Source organism: Platichthys flesus, chromosome 23, assembly GCF_949316205.1.
Source record: "Platichthys flesus chromosome 23, fPlaFle2.1, whole genome shotgun sequence".
NCBI classification, from domain to species: Eukaryota; Metazoa; Chordata; class Actinopteri; order Pleuronectiformes; family Pleuronectidae; genus Platichthys; species Platichthys flesus.
In genome coordinates this window covers 11,121,438-11,142,319 of record NC_084967.1, presented here as the reverse complement: position 1 = coordinate 11,142,319, position 20,882 = coordinate 11,121,438, and the positions used below count along the sequence as shown (strand labels likewise).

Genomic DNA, 20,882 nt, shown 5'->3' with positions numbered 1-20,882 from the left:
CTAACCAAAACAGCATCCTGCTTACAGTTGAGGGTGTGAGGGGAATTCAGTTAGATCTTAAAACCTGTTTAGTTTTCTGGCTCTTATACTTGACAAAATAAAATTATTCTCACCCTTGCTGATATTTAGAAAGAAAATGTTGCAGGCTCTCAAGTCCTCTGGTTAAATTAAGCCTTGCCTAACACAATTTGCCAGCAGTTCACTTCCAATCTGTGTGAGCAAGGGGGTATCCTGTGGCGAAGCAAATCCTCGTTGTGGAGTTCAACTTCTGTAAACTTTGACCTGCAAGATCTGCCTGCTTTCGCACATATGTGATTGTGCCCTTACAGGTGCTGGTGGGTGACTTTTTTAGGTTTCAACAGAGCTAGTCTAACTGTGCCCCCTCTTTTTGCATATTTATAGAATAAGCAACTAAGACAAGGCAAAAGGAAATAACGTGTATTTAAACTATTCCTCCAAAGGATCATTCTCGTTTGGTTAGGTTTTTGCATATGAGGCATGTGATGTTAATAAATAATGTACTTTCCAACAATAACCTCCTTCACAGAATGAAGAATATTCTTTATGTGACATTCAGCTCTTTGGCCACTGTGATCATCGTTTTCTAAAGAGGCATTCTGTGCAGCCACTCTGCAGGTTCGCACGGTTCTCAGACTATTCTCCTGCCAAAGAGCACTTTAAATATCACATGAATAAAACACCAATTAATCCCTGACGTGTAAATACGACAGACTCTCAACATTTGACTTGTGTTTGGGATATTCATTCTTATTCAGCCCCACTATTGACCATAGAGCCTCCTTGTCGATAATAAATGAATTCATACATACATTTACATAAATTTCATGGGTCCTGAGTAAATTCATTTATAGATCAAATTGTTCCGCATGTATGCACCTTGCTACTATTGGATAAAAAAAACAACTGCAAGAGTAAATTGTATTTTTCTCATTTGTATTTAAAGTTTCCGCGGTGATTTATGAATTGAGAGTTCCATGACCATAGGGTCAAAACACCCGTCTTTAAAAAGGAGCATCTGTATTCCTTTTTTCTTTCTAGTTAATCTAATGTTATAGAAATGCATATATAATAGAGTCATGCAGGCCTGGATATACCACCTTTTTATCTGTCATGCTATATTGTCTCCATCATGCATTGGAATGGATCAAATGGACCCAATGTGGAAAACAAACCCAAGTGCCGAGACAATGCAATAGGTTCTATATACAAATGCAATTGTTTCTGATGCTATTGATGCTCAGCAGACCGGAGCGTGGATACCCATCTCTGGCAGCTTCAAATATTCCAAAAACTAAAAACTAAAAAACTACTAAAGAAAGAAAGGAAAGGTTTACAGCTTTATCACACGGGTCGCAAGGTACAGGCGAGCGAAAATTGTGTTTGCTGCCTCTGCTGCTTATTTATACTTTTCATATGATGCTCAATGTGAAGGGTAACACATCTACAGAATTTAAATTTACGCATGAATAAAAGTTCACAAACTCTTCAGAGGACACAGCGCTCTGTTTTGATTGTTGGACATCTGGCTGCTTTTCACTGCAAGACTTATTCAGCCATCTATTAAGTTCAAATGTTGTGCTGCTAAAGTTTCCTAATCATTTGAAAGCATGCGAGATGGGTATCGGCTCTCGGTCTGTTTGTGTGTGTGGGAATGGCAGAGCGGGCAGGCAGGAAGGGAGGGAGGGAGTTGGACTACTTACGTTAACCTCAGTGATCGCTATGTCAACAATGCTACCCACAACTATCAAGGCATCAAATGTGTTCCATGCATCAACAAAATAATGCTGCGTAGGGGTGGACAGAACAGAAAAACAACAGAAAAAAAAGAACAGAACATAAGACATTTATAAAAATGGATAGAACGGAAATTAAAGGAGAGAGGAGAAAAATAAGATAAAAAACATTATATATATACATGGGCACTGGAGTTTTTACTCGGAGGAGAAAAGGGAGAGAATCAACAAAATTAAACGGCAAAAATAAAATAAAAGAAGTTGCAGTCTGGAAGAGATGGACAGCAGAGGAGGAGGAGGAGCAGCAGCAGCGATCAGTCATGCTTGAGGAAAATGTCAACAACATGAACAACAGTAAAGAACAAATTGCAACAAAATCACAACCAAAAAAACGCCCGCTGCTGCAGTTAAAAAAAGAAAAGGCGTGTGAGGCTAGTTGTGATTGGTCAGTGAGTTAGTTCAGTTAGTTAGGGAATCAAACCTGAGGACATGTCAGAGTCTGACAAAAAGTAAATAAAAGAAAAAGAAGAACCCAACAACATTAGAGGTATTGTAAGAACGACGCAACCCTAAACCCTGCCTCTAATGACTCTACTGTTTCAAAACCAAACCCATGAAGGAGATTGTTCTTGTTGAGGAACCTTTGCGGCTGGGGGGGGGGTCCCCTGAGTGGCATCGGCCATCTTGGATTTAAGGGAGTAGGAAGAGAAGAGGGAGGAGGTAGAAGGAGGGAAAGAGAAGGCAGACAAAGAAGAGAAAGAGAGAGAGAGAGAGGTGGAGGGGAAAAGACAGCACGACAAACGACAGAAGAGTTGACGGAAAATAAAGATACAGAAGAAGTAAGGGGGCACAAGACAGAGAGAGAGGAGGAGAAACAAGGAGAGAGAAAGTGGGCATCATACTTACGTTGATCTCACTGAGAATGACGTCTATTATGCTGCCAATTACGATGAGGAAATCAAACACATTCCAGGGATCACTAAAGTACCCCTACACAGGATGAGGTGAGCAGGAGGAGGAGGAGGGTAGGAAAGGTAGGTTAGAAGGAAAACAACATCTGCTGCCACTTCGCAGCCTTATCAAGGTAGCATGAGGTCTTACAGTAAACTGATGATACAGAAAAAAACACATCATCTACGCTCGATAAACCGACATGAAGTTTGAATTCTCATGAACAGAATCAACTTATTTGCTTTGCAGTATATGTTCATCGAGGGCGGTGAAGTTCCTGCTCTATTAGCGATGGTGTTACAGATAGTAATTATTTATGTCTTCTGCCTGCATCTGGGGATGATCTGCACTGCTGCGGTTGTGATTAATGAAAGGTCACTATGTTTACTTAACTCGTTCTGGGCAATTCATCATCGGCTGTGGCACAAAGTGAGTGTTATGAAAAAAAAAAACATCTTTGAAACTTCAGGCCAAACAGTATTATTTAGGCTGTTAAAATACATTGATAGCATCAGTAAGTATACTTAGAAAATGATAATAGATAAAGGATTGTGTTATTTCCTAGTGTACAGGGCACTTGAAATGCTGATGGTAAAGATGTGACAAGAAGACTTTCCTTTCTTTTCCTTCCAGACACATTTCCATTCACTGCAAACTAAATCATTTCAGATGATCAGATTGTGAATTTTATTTATCACTAAGCTAAGACAGCTAATCATGTTTTCCAATAGATAAATCTGTTGGTCAATTAACTGTCCAAGATGGCTGGATTGAGAGATTACTGTCTGAATAATGTGATGTGAGGCCTTTACTTTATTTTATCTTACACTGGAAATCTGCTGGAGTAAACCTACAGGATGGTATTAGGGAAATATTATAGGGTATCACTGAATACTGGGGTTGTTTTAATGTAGTTAATTAGAGCAGGAATGAGAATTATACAATTAAGTAATTTAAAACCAGTTAAACGTTAAACAGAGCTCAGCATTAGTATCTAAATGCTGATGTATGTAAACATAATATACATTTTACATGACTTTCAAAACAGTGGGGATTCAAAACAGACAACACAATAACAACAGGGATAAAACTGTAAAACAATCGTAACTGTTGCTGTTGAAAATGAAACTTGTCAAAAGTTAGAGCTTAAATCTTTTACTAGACTCTATTCCAGGTGCTGAAATACCTAAGGAGGAAAACTGTTAGTCAGCTGGTCCTCAATGTGCAACAGCTGATTAAGGCAAAAGTGTAAAAAAGTCAACCAGAAACATCAAGGCACATAAGGATTCTTCTAACCCATCCATTGTTGTGAAAATAAGAGACCAATTCCAATGGCGCTGGTCAATATGGCTCAGGAATCTGTCGTCATGCTGCACAATGGACTAAGGTCATAAAGGAGAAAAATTTCTTTCGATTTTAAATTCATAAAGATTCTTATCTCTACTGGTGAAAAGACCAAAATGCTGATTTTCAAAAGAATTAGCAAAACTGCAATCTTGCAGTTTTAAATATTCAAATACATAACATTACATAACTAATAGAGCACAGCATGATGTCAATTCCCAAGCCCTAAAAGTTGTCCTGTGCAATAAACGGGTTGATTCTAACTCAGGCTGCTTCTGCCTGTAGACACTATAAGGCATGCGTTATGTTATTCAGACTAAATGGTCTGTGTTGATAATTACTTTCCAAAGTAATTACTAGATATCCATCTTTCATTCATTCTAATAAAATTACATTTTTGTAGAACAAGATTTGGAGTTTGGAGCTCAGTGGAATAACAAAAGAATTATTTTTTAATTAGCTGGTCGTAAATCTTTAACTCAAATATTGACATTATTGTGGATGGCAATAATTCGAATAACTAACGGCATGGAATTAAGTTTACATATAAGACAAATAAGTAAATTAGAAACATTCATATGAAATAAATAAAGGTATTTTTTAAACGTTGGTAGTTTGAATTGATGTTTTAGAACGAGCAAAATGTGTAAAACTGAAACTGGCACAGTGGCTCCATATCGTGGAGGGATAGTCGAAAAAAAGGGAAAAGAAAGAATAACTTAATATTACTGCAGCTCGCTTTAATGTATTACAAACGTTAGTCACCGAGCTGATGAACCGAGGCTTTATGAGTCTAAATCATCAATAACTGAAATACTTGTTTCTTAAATTCATAATTACTTCCTATACTAAGCTACAATACAGATAGGAGTACAAGATAATATGTTTTCACTGCTGATAGCGTTCAAGGATTTTCTACTTCCTCTGTTGGAAAAGGGGGAGGAAGCATTCCCATCTGTTACAATTTAAAAAGCTGATGCACCAGGAAACTCTATGACTGCACCAATAAACCCACACATATATATGTACATAGCAACAACAGCGGGTTAACAAGGGAGCAGCGAGATTAAAAACCACATGTTGTTGTCGGCCACTAATAACGTTTCAAAGCCGCGGTATTGTAATTATCATCTGGTAGAAAATCAAAAAGGGATAAGGAATATACAGGACAACATCAGTGAACAGTTGTCTGCTATAAAAAACATGATTCCATGGCTGAAATGTCTAACGGGTTGCAGCAAGTAGTAAGTAGAGTAGTGCAGATTTGATTTAATGAAACAATATACTTTTTCTCTGCTGCTCCACTTTGATCTACTGTATTTTTATGTTTTGCTCTGTGCTGTTATTCTATGCTGCAGATAAAGTAGTGGACCTACCCTTGGTTTGAAGGCAATCAGTTTCAGGATCATCTCCACAGTGAAGAGTCCAGTGAAGAGCATGTTGAGGATGTTCATGGCGTCATTGAAATTTGAGGTCTGCCCATGATGCTGCAGGGACACACAAGCACCTCGTTAACGTGCACTGAATCGTCATTTTATGGGAGTTTTAATATTTCCCAATTTAATGTGTGTTACAGTGTAAGAGGGACTCACCTGCATGGCCAGACAGATGGTGTTGAGGAGGATGAGTGTGAACATCAGGTACTCAAAGTAGGTGGAGTTCACCACATACCACACCTTGTACTGGTAGGGGTTCTTAGGGATGTAGCGGCGCAATGGGCGGGCCTTCAAGGCATATTCCACACACTGACGCTGTGACACACACACACACACATCTACTTGTGAGTATACACAAACCCATTTCCTAACTGAATTGGTTTCCCAACTCCTCATCTATCTGCCGCTGTACTCAGACCATTGTGGAGGAAATGATGTGGAACTGTCCTTGGCAAAAAAATCCTTTTCCATCTCGAACTATTCCTCTGCCTACGTTTCCATGGCTTTTCTGAGACATGGATCATCACAAAGAGCTCAGCTGCAGGGCCTTGGCCCCAGCTCCTCCTGTACTCGCATCTTCTGTATGAACTTCTGAATCTCCCTCCTGGCTGGATTCCTTAAGTAGCTCCCACCCCAAAAACTCATGTTCAGCCATCAATGTCCCCCCCCATACCGCCTCCCTTGTAACTCCTGAATGAAAGAAGGACTTTCCCACTTCACTCAGAGCTCTTATGTTTTTAGCTGCTTAACGACAGCAAAACACATTACCTGGTTCTTGTCCAGTTCACAGTTCTTATACTCTTGCTCTCCTTGCTCCTGGAATGTGACGATGACGAAACCGACGAAGATGTTCATCATGAAGAATGCAATGATGATAATGTAGATGATGAAGAAGATGGAGATAACCACGCGGTAGTTGTAAACGGGTCCGACATCCTCAGCGTGAGAGTCTATGGCCCGGTACAGTAACCTGAGGGCAGGAGAGAGGGAAAGTTCAGTGCAATGTGAGGAAGGGCATGACATTCCTGAAAAACCATAAAAGCATGGACATACATAATGTGTATCAATATATATGTGTGTTGTGTTTGTATATGCATACACACCCTGGCCAGCCCTCAAAGGTAGACACAGCAAACAGAGCCATCATGCCTTGCAGGACGTCATCAAAGTTAAATTCACTGTTCTCCCAATTTCTGTGGGCTCTTTGAGGCTTCCCCACATCTCCGTCCTTATACATGATGTAGGAACCCCTGCAAATACACGTAGACACACGTGTATATTCCCATTTTCGTTTCATTATTAGCTAAAAGAGGGACGGCCAAGTGTCTGTGCAGGAGGAATGTCTTACCTGCAATCTGACTGAGTCTGTTTCGACTCGTCTGAACAAAAGAAGAACTTGCCCTGATGGAGAAACATAAGAATGTAGTATTCTATGTAAGCACTAATAGAAATAACATGATCACAGAGTTGCATGATAACTTCTCCTTTCCTCTTTACCTTAAAAAGCTGTACTCCAATACAGGCAAACATGAACTGGAGCAGCGTGGTGACGATGACGATGTTGCCGATGGTCCTGATGGCAACAAACACGCACTGCACCACGTGCTGGAAAACACATCAAAATGACAGTGAGTGTTTGGGTGTGTGTCTCCTCTGTGTATGTGTTATATGGCTTTATGTCTGAGTGAGCTAACCTTTAGGCCCTTGGCTCTGTTGATGGCTCTCAGGGGTCTGAGCACTCGCAGAACTCTCAAGATCTTCACCACATTAATGGCACTGGACCTAAAAAGCACATGGGATTAAACCACTGAACCAGGCAAACTGGCAATAATAATTTATTTACAGGGTTGGAACGACACAAATCCTGGGAGGCTTAGGGTAGATATTGAGACAGGTCAACACAACAACCAAAGAAATTAAATAATAATGATACAACCTGGATAAACAGGCAAATATGTGTGTGAATCTCAACAACAAAAACCACACAAATAAGCTGAAATATTAAAAGAAATTAAAACAAACTTGAGTATAAAGATCAAGTAAAGGTGGAGTTAAGTTGTTCAAAATCAAAAATTTGTATTTACTTAAAATACTGTCTTTACAGAAAGTATGATGAATGAAACACCTCAAACTATTCTTACTTATATATTAAATAAAGTCTCAGAGAAGAGATGCACATAACTCTTATGAAATCAAACACATCTATACTTAAATTAAAATAAAAATGATTATGCTTTAGGTTTTTCTTTTTTATGACTGATAGCATGTCCTAAATGATTAATGTGACACGGTACAGCTCACAAAAACATACACCAATCAGCCACGAAAATATTCACGTGGCTGATCGGTGTACACTAACACATATGAAACGTGGACGAACACACATGTACAATAAGAACAGACCAACACAAAGACACAAACAGGAATTTACAGGCAAACTGAGCCTTATTGTGCTGTAAGAGTGTGTCAGTGCAAGCCAAAGGTCAAACATTGTGACCTTTAAAAGGAAGTGGTTTAAAATAAAAGCTTAACATACTAAATCAAATCAAATGAATACTGTGACATTTTGAATTTTATAATAAAGGTTGGGAAAAGGTTGAACATTGGTTCTTCTGTGATCTGTTGTGTCTTAATTCTTATCAATTTATGTAAAACATGTGAGAAATCCAGTGAATATATATTTTTGAGGGAGATTAATAATACAGTTATTCAGTTACCGGAAGGACCAATACAACAATCTTTTCCCAAAGTGTGACAAAGGTAGAAGGAAAAAATACATATTCAAAATGTCAGTGTATCCTATAAAGGGAAGGACTTTTCAGGAGTTTCGGGGGAAGGATTTAAAGGGAGTGACTTTACTCCGCTCTGACTTTAAACAGAAAGGGAGAGAACCGTCGGACAACTTTTTATACAGGAAGGTAAAGTTTAAAGACAGTTAAAGGTAGAACATGTGGAGCAGGATGTTAAACATCACAGTCAAAGCAGCTGTAAGGATTTCCTTAGTTGATGGAACATGTCATTAAGATGTCTAATAAATTCTTAAATGTTACATAAATGTAACACGTATGTTGTTAACTTAAATTCACTGAGCTTAGGTGCATGAAGAACCAGTTTCTACCTAATGAGGAAGAATTATATCTATCAATACCCTACAGATAGTGTTGTAAATTGGCCAAACTGCCATGATTCTTTCACGTCTGCTGATGTTAGCTGTATCTCATAACACACTTAACCTTTCTACGACCCTCGAAGGATAAGCGTTAACCGATGGATGAATATATGAAATGAGCCATAATAATAGTGAAAGAGCTTCACAGGATAGGTATAGTGAATATAACGCAGTCTGCAGGCGCTACCATATGCAGCATCATTACAATTAATTTGACTGTGAATCATTCAAAAAGATCCCGCTCACTTGCTACCTTTAACGGGCTAAAACTACTGAGGTTCTGCATTCAGATGTCATTTCTATAGCCCAGGAGAGTTCAGGCTGTGCACAAGTAGAATTTGCATTAATCAGATATGAAATGTTACGACAGTATTAGATGATTCAGAAAAATGTACCCAAATAAACACGATACCCACTATACTGCAGTCTGTGAAGGGGCATTCTGGCATGCATCTACTGTAAGGTTGTACATTTACTGTGCTTATAATAGCAAATCACTTATTTGTTATCCATACAGTATAATCCCATACCCTAAGATAAAACTTAACTTTTTTTGTAATGAAGGAAGCTAAACTCTCCAAGACGACAGAAATAACAAATCAAAAGTGTGACAGTTTTACACATTTAAGGTGAGGGTCTGTTAAAGGGGGGTTATTAATATGGACTAATGTGGACTTACGTCGAGAAGTCTAGGCTATTAAGCATTAGAGACAGAGAGTGTAGCATAGCATATTAAACAAAGGAAATATCAAAGCAGTTCCAAGGAGTTATTTGCTACAAGAAAAAGAGGACATTTTAATAAACATCACAAAGAGAGGGGCTTGAGAGAATGGATTGGGGGTAATGAAGTGTGAAGTTATTAGAGAAAAAATAGAGAAGTGTGAAGAAGGCCGGAATTTACAAAGGAAAACATTTCCCCCACTTATCCACTTTACACTTTGATTTATGGTGTTTTGGGACTTTCTCGTGCAGATGTCAATACATGGCTGACTTAAGTTTTAATGTGCAGTAACACAAATGTACAGTTCATGAAACTGTAAGCAAGTAATGTAGGCCCATAAGATGTGTGACTAAAATACTATGGAATGAAATGTGTTAAAGTTGCAGAGGATAAAGAGGATAAAAGCATTAGGTATGGATTTGAGAAGCAGTATAATTCACTCACTGTATTCCAGAGGAGATGAGGGACACACTGACCACCACCAGGTCCAGAATGTTAAAATAGTTTCTACAGAATGAACCTTTGTGGACGAAGGCTCCATAGGCTGTCATCTGCAGAGATCGAGATGAATGTTAAAAGACCCAATTTAAAAAGAATCACAGCGAACAAATACAGTTGCACCTTGCTCCATGAACAAGGTTGTTATATGTTATCTGCACAAACTTAGTACAAGGTGAAAAAGACATCTCAGCCAAGTATCAGCTCCCTTTTTGAGGCCTTTCTGATTCTGAAGCATTTAATACAGATAAAATCACATAGGCCATTAACCCTACATATTAAACACTGAACACTACCTTAAGAATGATCTCTATGGTGAATAGTCCGGTGAAGACATGATCTGCATAGCCCAAGATCTGCAAACACAAAAGGGATTATCCTGCATTCAAAGCACAATTACAAAAGTGTGTGTTCAGCTGTGGCCTGGCCCTGGATGCCGGAAATAACATTTCTAAAGTTAAAGTCAGAGGAGAATTCCTATTAGACTAAAACAGATGTTGAAAACAGAACTGAATCGGGAGAAAAAAGCTGATTAATTAAGTCATTAAGGTTATGATGAAGGTTAATTGAGTAGATTAATATGCAGCCGCCCATTCCAAAGCCATGGAAAATTCAATAAATAAAATCTTTATTAGCCCCTGAGGGATTAGTTCACTTGCTCTCTGAGAGAAGAAACAATGTAAAGAAGCGGATTGAGCACTCACAGCCTTTGTATAAGAGTGCAGTTTGCAATTAAAGCCCCCAACTCAATTATAGCTATAAGCACTGAACACCATCGCTATATAAACATTAAAGTGAAGCTTCATTAGCGTGTTCAACAGCAGTGGAGAGGCATCTCCTTCAAATACAAACAGTAAATTCTTTTTGGGGCTGTAGGGTTTGGAGTATTGCTGATTACACAGGTTCTTTACTTTTTTAAGTATTTAATGAGTATTATTAAAATGTCTATGTTAATAAAATGCTAGTTACAATTAACATTGCTATTTTAATATGTTGCTATTGGAACAACAAGTAAAGGCAACTAATGAAGGCTCCAGTCTTTTCTGTTGTCTGTCTGCTAATGGACGTTATTTTGTCACCTGGTTTCTGAAAGAGTCGTTCTTGACCGGGTCCTCCGCTGCCAGACTGATGCTGCTGAGCAGGATGAAGAAGAGGATGAGGTTGGTGAAGATGTTGTGGTTGACGATCTTATGGCACAGAACCCTGAATCTAGAAAATAGAGTGAGAGAAGACAGTGCAAGAATGAGACAATCATATATCTCTTGTTACCCAAACAAAAGGAAATCCTAAAAGGATGAGAACATTTAGGTAAACACATTGAGAAACAGACTGAGAGCAGAAGAATCAGAGGACAGTGAGGGACAAGAAGGCAGAGGTGGGGTGTTTTCTTACTTGTTGGTGTGGCTGAAGACGAAGAAAGCTCGAGCCTCAGGCATGGGAATGGCCTTCTCCTTCAGCTGAACGTCGGAAAGTGGCCGCGGCCTTGGCCCAACCGGCATCTCTGGCTCCTCGTCCTCCTCGTCACCTGATGAGGAATTTGAATAGGACAGAGAAGTGGACAAAATAGAAAAAGGGAGAATGGTAAGTGAAGAGAAAATTTGAGTTTTTAGTTTCTTGCAAGTTTTCTTCAATTTATGAAATAATTTACTAATTTAGCCACTCATTTGTTAACGGCTGTGCTGTGTGTTACCTATGTAATCGTTTGCAGGATATGGATTCTTCTCTTCACTCTCATCTCCACAGTAGTCATCCATGTTGATCTGCAAATAGAGAGCATTTATTTATCAGTTCATTCTTTTTTCTGACAAAATACAAGCTCAAAAAGTCACTTATTGAAATCTGTGGCTTCTTTAGCCCAAAGGCCTTATTGCACAACTGCTGCAAAGTGCCTTATCGACAGCGGAAAGTGATTGCTTTTGTTTTTGTCAATAGTAAAGTGCTTCATTTTTAAGTGCAACACTTATGAAACAAATTGTATCTCTTTTCACTTGTAAAAGTGGAAGTTTTGCAATTGCAACATGCACTTTAGAGCTTCACTTGTAGATCTTCAAAATAGAGCCCTCAGTCATTCATGATGTGTGTGTCTTTGTGCACCTTAGTAGCGGTGTTGGTCTCTCCATCTGAAGTGATGGACTTCAGTTCTATTTTCTCCTTCTTCTTCTTCTTCTCCTCCTTCAGAGGCGGCTTCTCGTTGTTGTGGCGTTTCTCTGGACTGGCGAGCCTGAAGAATGAAGTCGACAGAAAAAACTCTAATTACAAACATTTCCCCCCTTCCTAAACCTGATAGCCGTAACCCATGTTTCACTATTGTTTTCTTTTGAATCAAATAATTACATTACATAGGCAAAATAAACACAAATGTCACATATCCACTGAGTAGTTGTTTTCAAACCGCAGGAGGAGGCTGTGCTTTTTTAATCAAATCAAGATGATAGTGTGCAGGTAAGTGATTGTCCTTCATTGCACTTTACCTCAGATCAATACAGGTTGCAACCAAGAAGGACACATTTAATGATTTGTACCACTGAGGGGACACTATCTTCCTCGGCTGCACTAAAATCCCACAATACCTTTGCTGACAAATTACCTTTGTCTGCAATGAGACACTAAAATTAGGGAAAGGAAAAGTAAAGCCGGGAAATGTCAGCCTGTCTAACCAAATATGTTCATTTAGTAATTTCTTTCCCTTCTCTACTGGTCTTTATTTCTCTTTCCGCTTTACCTGGCTAGTTTCTTCCTCTCCTTCTCCTCCTCCTCTTCTTTCTGGGCAGATGTCAGGCTCTCAGCGTCTGCCAGATTGTCGACAGCGATGGCCAAGAAGACATTCAGCAGGATATCTGTTCAGAGGGTTGGAAGTTAAGGACGTTGCTGACCCATCAGATCATCAGTGTAGTTGGCTGCAAACAATCCTGGTCGGCTAAAAGAATAATCAGTGACCCCTGTGAATCTGAAAGACTCTGAGCTCCCAAATGCTTGAGTGGAGCTGCTCAGAGACCTACAGGGGAACGCTTTTGGCTTCATCAATGTACTCTGATGCAAAATAATCCCTTACCCATAACTGCATCTTCCAGAGGGGCCAGAAACAGGTCATCAGACTATTATCTATTTGACAGAATAAAATCTCACGGGAATCAGAAAAGAAATGAGGTTTTCTGTCTCAACTCTAGGTGGATTTTTCAGTCTTTGTCATCACTTATCATCTATTCAACACCTTTCAGGACCACAACACTGGGGCTGCTGAGTAACTATCTCATGTAGACATCTGTAGTGAAAGGATACAGTTTCCGCAGATGAAGAGGATGATGAAGTAGATGCAGACCAGCATGCCAGGGAAGGACGGTCCGCCATACGCCATGATGCCATCGTACATTACAGAGTTCCAGTCCTCTCCTGTTAGTATCTGTGGATAAAAATATGAATAGAGTAAATCTTGATGTGCGTTTCATTTCATTGTAAGGGTTAGGGTTAGTACTTCATTGTATTTTATTTTATTGTGATATGGAAGATGGAAGAGAAGACAGAGGAAGGACATAGAGCACAAACATTGAGGGAGTCATTACCTGAAACACGGTGAGCAGAGACTGGGGAAAGTTGTCGAAGGTGCTGCGTCTGGTCTCGTCGAAGTTGAACTTCCCCCCAAAGAGCTGCATGCCGAGCAGGGAGAAGATGATGATGAAGAGGAAGAGCAGGAGCAACAGCGAAGCGATGGAGCGGACAGAGTTTAGCAGGGAGGCCACCAGGTTGGACAGTGAGTTCCAGTATCTGGGGGTGAGATGTTCAGGTAAAACTGTAATGTCTATCCAGGAAATATATGTGTATTTCGAATAATGAAATTACATTCGAGCGTAAAGATACATAGATAACGCAAACATAGTCCTTGCTCTTAAAACTCTGTACAATTAATATTAATATTACAAATGTCTTTATTAACCTGGTTATTTTGAAGATCCGTAGCAAGCGCACACAACGTAACACAGAGATGCCAAGAGGAGACATGATCTTGGTCTCCACCAGAATGGTCTCCAGGATTCCTCCACATACTACAAAGCTGTCAAAGCGGTTAAAGAGCGAAACAAAGTACGCCTGTGGAGAGCCAGGAGAAAAGATAAAGAGGTAAATGTAGAAAGCAGAGGAGAAAAAATTTCAGGTTTTTACATTTGTCTTGACATTCGTATTATTCACATAAAAGTGGCCTTCTTCCTGCGTAACAATTGAAATGATAACATTGACTTTTGAGCCTCCTACCTGTAGGCCCAGACTGTACATCTTCAACAGCATCTCACCAGTGAAGAGTGCTAGCAACACCTTATTGGCTATGTCTGAGGAGAAGGGAAGAACGGTGGAACGAAGGAAAATGAAACGGGTTGGAAGAAGAAAATAAGGAAGGAATCAACATGGAGTTAGAACAACGGACAGTGGAGGTTTGTGAGGTGTGTTCACATACCCTGTACGTCCGTTAACCACTGAGGCTGCTGGTGATGTTCAGAGGCTATGGTGAGTGTGTTGAGGAAAACCAGGAAGATGACCAGCCAATAGAAAACTTGAGATTTGACCGCTGCCCGGCACTTTCTTCTGCATAGCCTGTTCCACCTTCGTGAGTAGCGACTGAGAAAAGAGAAGAAGAGATTCAGGAAGAGAGTTAGGAAAGACAGACGAGGAGCGGAAGCGGGTGAGAGAAGAAATAAGAATTAGTGTGAAAAAACAGCGGAGAAGAAAGAAAGAAAAATTAATTAGTTAATTCGTTTTTTCTATAGAGTAGTGATGACATCACCCCTCGGTCGGTGGTTTTTAGTTGTTGGAGAGCTGAGCTGTGGAACAGAGTAAGTCATCCTCTGAAGACACCTCACATCGAGCAAAATCCAATAAGTCGAGCTTTGTTGCAGAATGAGATATGCCCCGTTTTCGGAAAAAACTGAAATACTTGTTCTTGCAAAAATGATTGAAGGTAGAAATTTAAAGTGAAATGTAATTCAAACTTCAATGGAAATGTGCCCTTCAAAAGAAGAGGTAACTCGTTTTAGCGAAACAAAAACATGTTTTTCTTCTAAGAACATGTTCTGTTGTTCTCTTGTTCTCTTGTTCTCTTGTTCTACACCTACACCTGTAGAAGTACTCAAAATCTTTCCATGAAAGTTTGTGGAGGTGTGGGGAATGACCCAAGGAAGACCCCGTTAAATTTTGGAGAGGAAAAATTGAGTGACAGGGTGTTAGGTTTGACGTGCTCTCCAAACTTCCTTCAACATGATCTTCTTCTACATGGACACTTTGAGGGAGGGAGCCAATAAACCAATAGTGCTTGTAAATATGTATCCATATGTACAAATCCAGGTGTAACAGATCTCAGTTATGAGTACGTAACTGGGATTACGTTAAAAGCAAATGAGGCAATAATATGTTAATAGTAGTCTGGTTGTAATTGTTCTACACCCTTTCCATGATCATTTAAACAAGGTTTATAATGTATTTATTTTCTTTTAATTAAATTAGTTAAGAAACCCATGCAGACAAAAGCTGCCCTTGTCAGTTATCTCCCTGTGTTTATGTCCAGCCACACCAGACAGGGTGGCAGGAAGATTTGTCATGTTGTGCAACTGCCAGGCATCTTTCTAAACAAATCAACACCGCTCAAGGGGAAAGTCCTCTCCTGCTCTGCCTATACAAGATTCATGTTCCACCAGTCGCCTGTCTGAGTGTGTGAGAGCTGTTTAGAGTCAGTTATGGCACACAGCAGCTCCTGCCATGATGCACACACTGAATGTTACATGAGACAACTCACAACACAACACCAGCGGACATGCATTCTTACAGTAAAAGACGTGTCCTTTTTTTGTTGTCCTCTTTAAGAAACAGTTAGATATTTGAATTTTTTGTTCTTTTTTCTTGCAGAAAGTTTATGACCAAAACAACGCATTTGTCAGCTCTACATATGAAGCTACACCAGCAGCTGGTTAGCTTAACATTAAGTCTGCAAACAATAAACTGTAGATAAAGATGGGGACGTGACGACTCCCCAAAAAGTGAAGCCAAAGGGTCTCAATCGCCCCCTGGTGTCTGGATGCAGTATAGGTCATAAACCTCATCTCCTCTGGGTTGATGAAACATGGACCACACTTTACAGTCTTTCAGCTAAACTAACTGGCTGCTTCCTCTTTGCTCATATTTATCACACAGGCCTGAGTCGGTTTGCTCTTCTAAAGATACTTTCAGAAAGAATAAGAGCAAGAAACTAATCTTTTAAGTCAAGTCTCTCAATTGTTGTGTTTGTTTGTCTGTGTCTTCTGAGCACAAACGTACACAACAAATACACACACATTCAGTGACCGCACAAATGCCACATCAGTAGAGACAATAGAGCGGGTGAGTTTAAAGACTATGGTAAACAACATCTACTAACCTGAACTTGGATTTGGAGATCCTATTTCTGGAACACAGAGAACAGAATGGATTATACACACACATGTAACACACATACAGACAGGTACACAGCATGAAAGGGGTGATTTGAGGGAGATAAAGAGAGAATTGCTTCCCTCATTATCACAAATGCTTTAGCAAAACATGTTCTGTGATCAGCTCAGTTGTTGGCTTCCAGTATTTCCTGCACTTTTCAGATACAATCAGCTTGTATTAGGAAGCAGACATTTGTTGATTTAGAGTCTGTGTTGAAGTACACCAGCAAAACTGCAAGATGATCAAAGAACATGTTTGCTAAAAAGCAGTTTGTCCATTTTCATGCACCCACTTGAAACAGATTTTGGGTGCAATGCAACAAATCACCCCCCTGCCAACATGTATACAGTGGCATCCAGTCAAAAGAAATAATACTGTGAGTTTGGATTTTCTCCAATCAATCCTGGTGTGAGAGAAAAATATTATATGATTAAATGTCTGTTGATTGTTCACCACTGTAACAACAGAAGGTACATAACATTAAGGACGGAGGACAGGAGATTATGGAAGACATGTTTTCTTTGGGAAGAGAAGAGAAGAGAAGAGAAGAGAAGAGAAGAGAAGAGAAGAGAAGAGAAGAGAAGGGAAGAGAAGAGAAGAGAAGAGAAGAGAAGAGAAGAAGAGAAGAGGAGAGGAGAGGGAAAGTTGCATCCACAGGATGTCACTTCTTTCTAATAATTTATTTTTGGGCGAAAACAGTGAAATAAATTTCTACATTGGATATATTTTTAATGGCTCCTTGAGGAAAATTTGTCTTAAAATTTCCCTCTTGTATTTTATCAGGAAAAATTTAATAAATCTGTAGAATCACATAAAAAACTCTGAAGCCATAGGGCAGCTGATGTAAGTAACAGATTTTGTCTGTAAAAGCAGATGAGTTGAGTGACGAGTTAGCTGATTGACTGACCGACTTACTGACTGAGCCAATGAAATGATTCATTGACTGACTGAATGAAAGAATAAAATGACTGACTGGCTGGATATGGAGGCTGACAGTACACATGTCTCTTCTCTCCATGTGTCCGTCTAGATTATGAGATCAGCGGGCGCTGAAGTAGCTCCTACCCCGAGGTCTGTCTCCAAAGCGATTTGAAGGAAGAACTGACAAACGCTGAACGTCTCAAGTCTTATCTCCATAATAGTGTGAGCAAATGCCCCCAGCCAAACTTGTTGCAGTCTCACAGCGGAAGGAGGCGGGCTTGTATTTGTAGTTGTGGCAAGATTTACTATTCATCAGCTTCTGGAAAAACAGAATACTGTTCATAGTAAAACGCAAATTTGTAAATCATTTATATGAAATTTCGGTAATTTATTTATCAAAATACTGAATATTTAATGGTTTGAGCTTCTCTAAAGTGAGGACTTGATGTCTTTGTCTGTAACAGTTTGTGCTTGAATAGATCTCTTTATAATTAATTGAGAAAAAAAACATTTGATTATCAGATGATATTAGGTTGCAGACACAACAAATGCATCAAATGGACTGAAACAGATGGCCAGTCAAAATAACAATATCTGTGTCGACTACATTTTAGAGACGGTGTAGAATTACACGTTGGGATTCGAGCACTTTCTGAACACTATGACGTTCTTTGTATTGACTAGTTGTTGGTCTGACAGGGGACAAACAAACAACATGACAAAAGACAAATGAGCACAGTGAGAGTACAGATAAACACCGGTGTGTCATCCAAGGGAGCCTCCTGTCTGTCATGTTCCTCTGAGCGCTTTTCATTCGCCATGATTTCACCTTTAAATTGTCTTTTTCATCCTTTAACATTCTCTGTTCTATTCACTTCTATCCTGCAACGTTCAAAAAGAAACAGTGTCGTATGTAGGTGTGTTTGCTTGTGCGCGCTGATGTGGGCCCGCTGGGGTCACGGCTCCTGCTCGGCCTTGTGTCTAAGAAAGAAAGGAACGCACTTGTTTGAATAATGTGGAAAAAATAAAATATTGAAAGGAGAGGGGAGAGCAAGTGGGTGAGTCAGCTGTTCATGAGCTCCCAAAGGGGAGGAGGAGAGCACTTCACCAGTAAATATATGAAGGAGAGAGCAGGCAGAAAGAGAGGGAGAGAAGAAAGGGAAATAAAACAGGGATAAATGTTAAATAAGTAGATGTAGATGTTCAGATTTTTTGCATTTTGTTAGGTCCCAGATGATGGTTTTCCTGAGTCGAGAAGCACTTTGGCTTCCTAATTGGATTCTTGTTTTCCGCTCTATCAAAGTGATGCCTTCATCACTTCATGTCTCAGGTGCATCACAACAATGATACCAGAGGTCAAGTCAAAATATCAAATTTTGATGATTTGACAACTAATCTCAAAAATTACTACAGACTTAAATATGCTTCCAGAGTTGAGGTAAATTATAAAAATGTATAAACACTGCAGTTCTAAGACCTAAATGACTGAATAAACTGATCTATGTCTCATCAAGGTCACATATTTTCAGGAAAAGGGAAATTTCATTGGGTGGAAAAACGATAGCTATAACCTTTAAAAACTTAAAATCTGATGTTTCTTCCGATTCCACTAAATTTCCTCAGTTTATATGACCCACAGTTGCCGTTGTCTGCTCTCCTCTAACCAGTGTTAGTGCAGTAAATTCTCAGTGAGCTTGATGAGACAGAGGCCTGAGTTAGTGACATCAGTGAAGGATGGAGGCAGTCTGAGCCACTTGTTCCGTGGCTAACACTGAGGTGCTCAGAAAGATGCATGATGGCGTTCCTCCTTGGAACTGACAGAAGGTGACTGCGTGAGCTGAGGAATAGAGGGAGGAGAAGAAGTGTGTTTCTGTGTGTGTGTTTGTGTTTGTGTGTGTGTGTGTGTGTGTGTGTGTGTGTGTGTGTGTGTGTGTGTGTGTGTGTGTGAGAGAGAAAGAGAGGGGGAGAGAGAGGGAGTGAGGTACTTACGCTAGCCGGGTACAGCAGGTCTCACCCTCCACGTCTCCCCCGGGGGCATTGTCTGTGTTGACTGATTCATTCTCACTGGCTGGCATGCTCACTGAGAGACGGAAAGTAGCAGAGGCAGAGATGACAGATGTACAGGGAAAGAGAGAAATAGACAGAAGGAGAAATATCAAATAACACAACAGAGGAGGGTTGTACGTCCTTGCTTACATCATACTTGTGCAGGTTTTTGCCATATTGCTCGCTCTAAACCTCGAACTCAAGACGTTGTGGGCGGCTACACACTACAAAGGAACGTAACAAATTGCATCCATAGGTAAATACTCAGGAGCTGTGCTTCCCTCAGTATACAAACTTATTTAAAGATGCTGTTGACATGTAGGAATTCACAAATCAGCGTTGTCCAACACACTGTTACACACATACCCTTGAGTCAATAAAACGATTCCAAAATTTTTGCACTGCTTGCCTAAACTAATTACACAATAAGCTGCCACTCTAGCAATATTTACCGGTTAGGGATCCTGGGACCCAACCTCTGCAACAGCTATTAAGATGGATTTCAACATCTAAGCTGATGGATAGCTTAATACCGGCTGAATTAAATCTTAACAAAACCCTTTTGTGATTTCATAGCTCAAGGAGATTTAAAGAAGAAAACATGATGTTGATTTCAGTCTTTGGTCTAAAAAAACAATGTGGGGGATGCTGGAGCTTAACTGCAGCCGTGGTACTGGAAAACAAAACTTCTCATTTTGAATTCTAGCCTTTATAATTCAGCTCTAAGAGTTGTGGTAAGATTTATGTCAACACAAACATCTGAAAATTAACTCCTTCACCCAAAATATCCTTTTGCAGATGTGTGAACAGGTAAACACCTTGAGCCAAATCTTTCTTTGTTTAAACAGCTAAAGCAAATGTGTCACTTTGTCCTTTAAAGACAAGTGAAATGGCAGGCAGAGATGGAAGGATGAAAACCAGGAAGAGCGCGGGACAGGAACAGTATTCAGTGTCAGTTAAGGATAAAAAAAATTGACTGAAATAAATAGGAACAGGGGGCGGGAGCGAGGTATGGATGCAATAAGGGAGGTGTGAATGAAGGGAATGGGAGAAAGAGATTGTGGATGTGGGGATGCTTGGTTGAGAAACTGATATGAAGAGATACATAGCTTTTTATTGCTTCTGTCAGTCTTTGGCTGCCTGCGGGACGCAGGGTACGAGTCTCCATATCTCCGCTGTTAAATAAGATATTCACTTAGATATCAAACAAACAAACAAAGAAAGATTCTTCCAAACAAGCTCTCGCTATGAAACCAAGAGAGAAGATAAACACTCAAGATGATTGTAAGGGCTACAGCGATGTGGCTAAAAAACATTTGCCAAAAATAAAACAGAGCTTGTTATGCAATTGTCCTCTATTTTTATCAGACTCAGTAACAAAGTTCTATGTGAAATTGCTTCACAAACTGGCATTGGCCCTAATGCATTCCACTGAGATTCTCCTACTGAGTCTTTCATGCAGATTCAATGATCAGAGATCTAGAAATATACCTAAAGTTTCATATTGAAAAAAGACAAATCATATTGAATAAGTACAAATTATATGTCTGAGTAAGTTATGCTGAAGTAAGGAAGCAAAGAAAAGCAAGAAA

The 20,882-nt window shown here is 39.7% G+C and overlaps 1 protein-coding gene across 4 annotated transcripts in view; it reads right to left on the bottom strand.

Moving 5' to 3' along the window:
* The window catches only part of cacna1c (calcium channel, voltage-dependent, L type, alpha 1C subunit), a 168,259-nt gene that overhangs the window by 23,923 nt on the left and 123,454 nt on the right, over positions 1-20,882 (bottom strand). For 2 of the 4 annotated variants that reach the window (XM_062382327.1, XM_062382330.1), the window contains exons 11-32: positions 19,234-19,324; positions 16,268-16,294; positions 14,318-14,478; positions 14,119-14,192; positions 13,805-13,956; positions 13,434-13,635; positions 13,153-13,273; positions 12,596-12,710; positions 11,968-12,094; positions 11,564-11,633; positions 11,266-11,398; positions 10,953-11,082; positions 10,170-10,229; positions 9,820-9,926; positions 7,180-7,267; positions 6,983-7,090; positions 6,834-6,886; positions 6,589-6,735; positions 6,254-6,455; positions 5,642-5,800; positions 5,426-5,536; positions 2,661-2,744 (exon numbers count right to left, since the gene is read on the bottom strand). In XM_062382327.1, coding sequence (XP_062238311.1) covers positions 2,661-2,744; positions 5,426-5,536; positions 5,642-5,800; positions 6,254-6,455; positions 6,589-6,735; positions 6,834-6,886; positions 6,983-7,090; positions 7,180-7,267; positions 9,820-9,926; positions 10,170-10,229; positions 10,953-11,082; positions 11,266-11,398; positions 11,564-11,633; positions 11,968-12,094; positions 12,596-12,710; positions 13,153-13,273; positions 13,434-13,635; positions 13,805-13,956; positions 14,119-14,192; positions 14,318-14,478; positions 16,268-16,294; positions 19,234-19,324 — 2,522 coding nt within the window. Of the gene's footprint in view, positions 1-1,721; positions 1,806-2,660; positions 2,745-5,425; positions 5,537-5,641; positions 5,801-6,253; positions 6,456-6,588; positions 6,736-6,833; positions 6,887-6,982; positions 7,091-7,179; positions 7,268-9,819; positions 9,927-10,169; positions 10,230-10,952; positions 11,083-11,265; positions 11,399-11,563; positions 11,634-11,967; positions 12,095-12,595; positions 12,711-13,152; positions 13,274-13,433; positions 13,636-13,804; positions 13,957-14,118; positions 14,193-14,317; positions 14,479-16,267; positions 16,295-19,233; positions 19,325-20,882 lie in introns of all 4 variants that reach the window. The other 2 variants (XM_062382328.1, XM_062382329.1) reach the window with 1 other exon arrangement.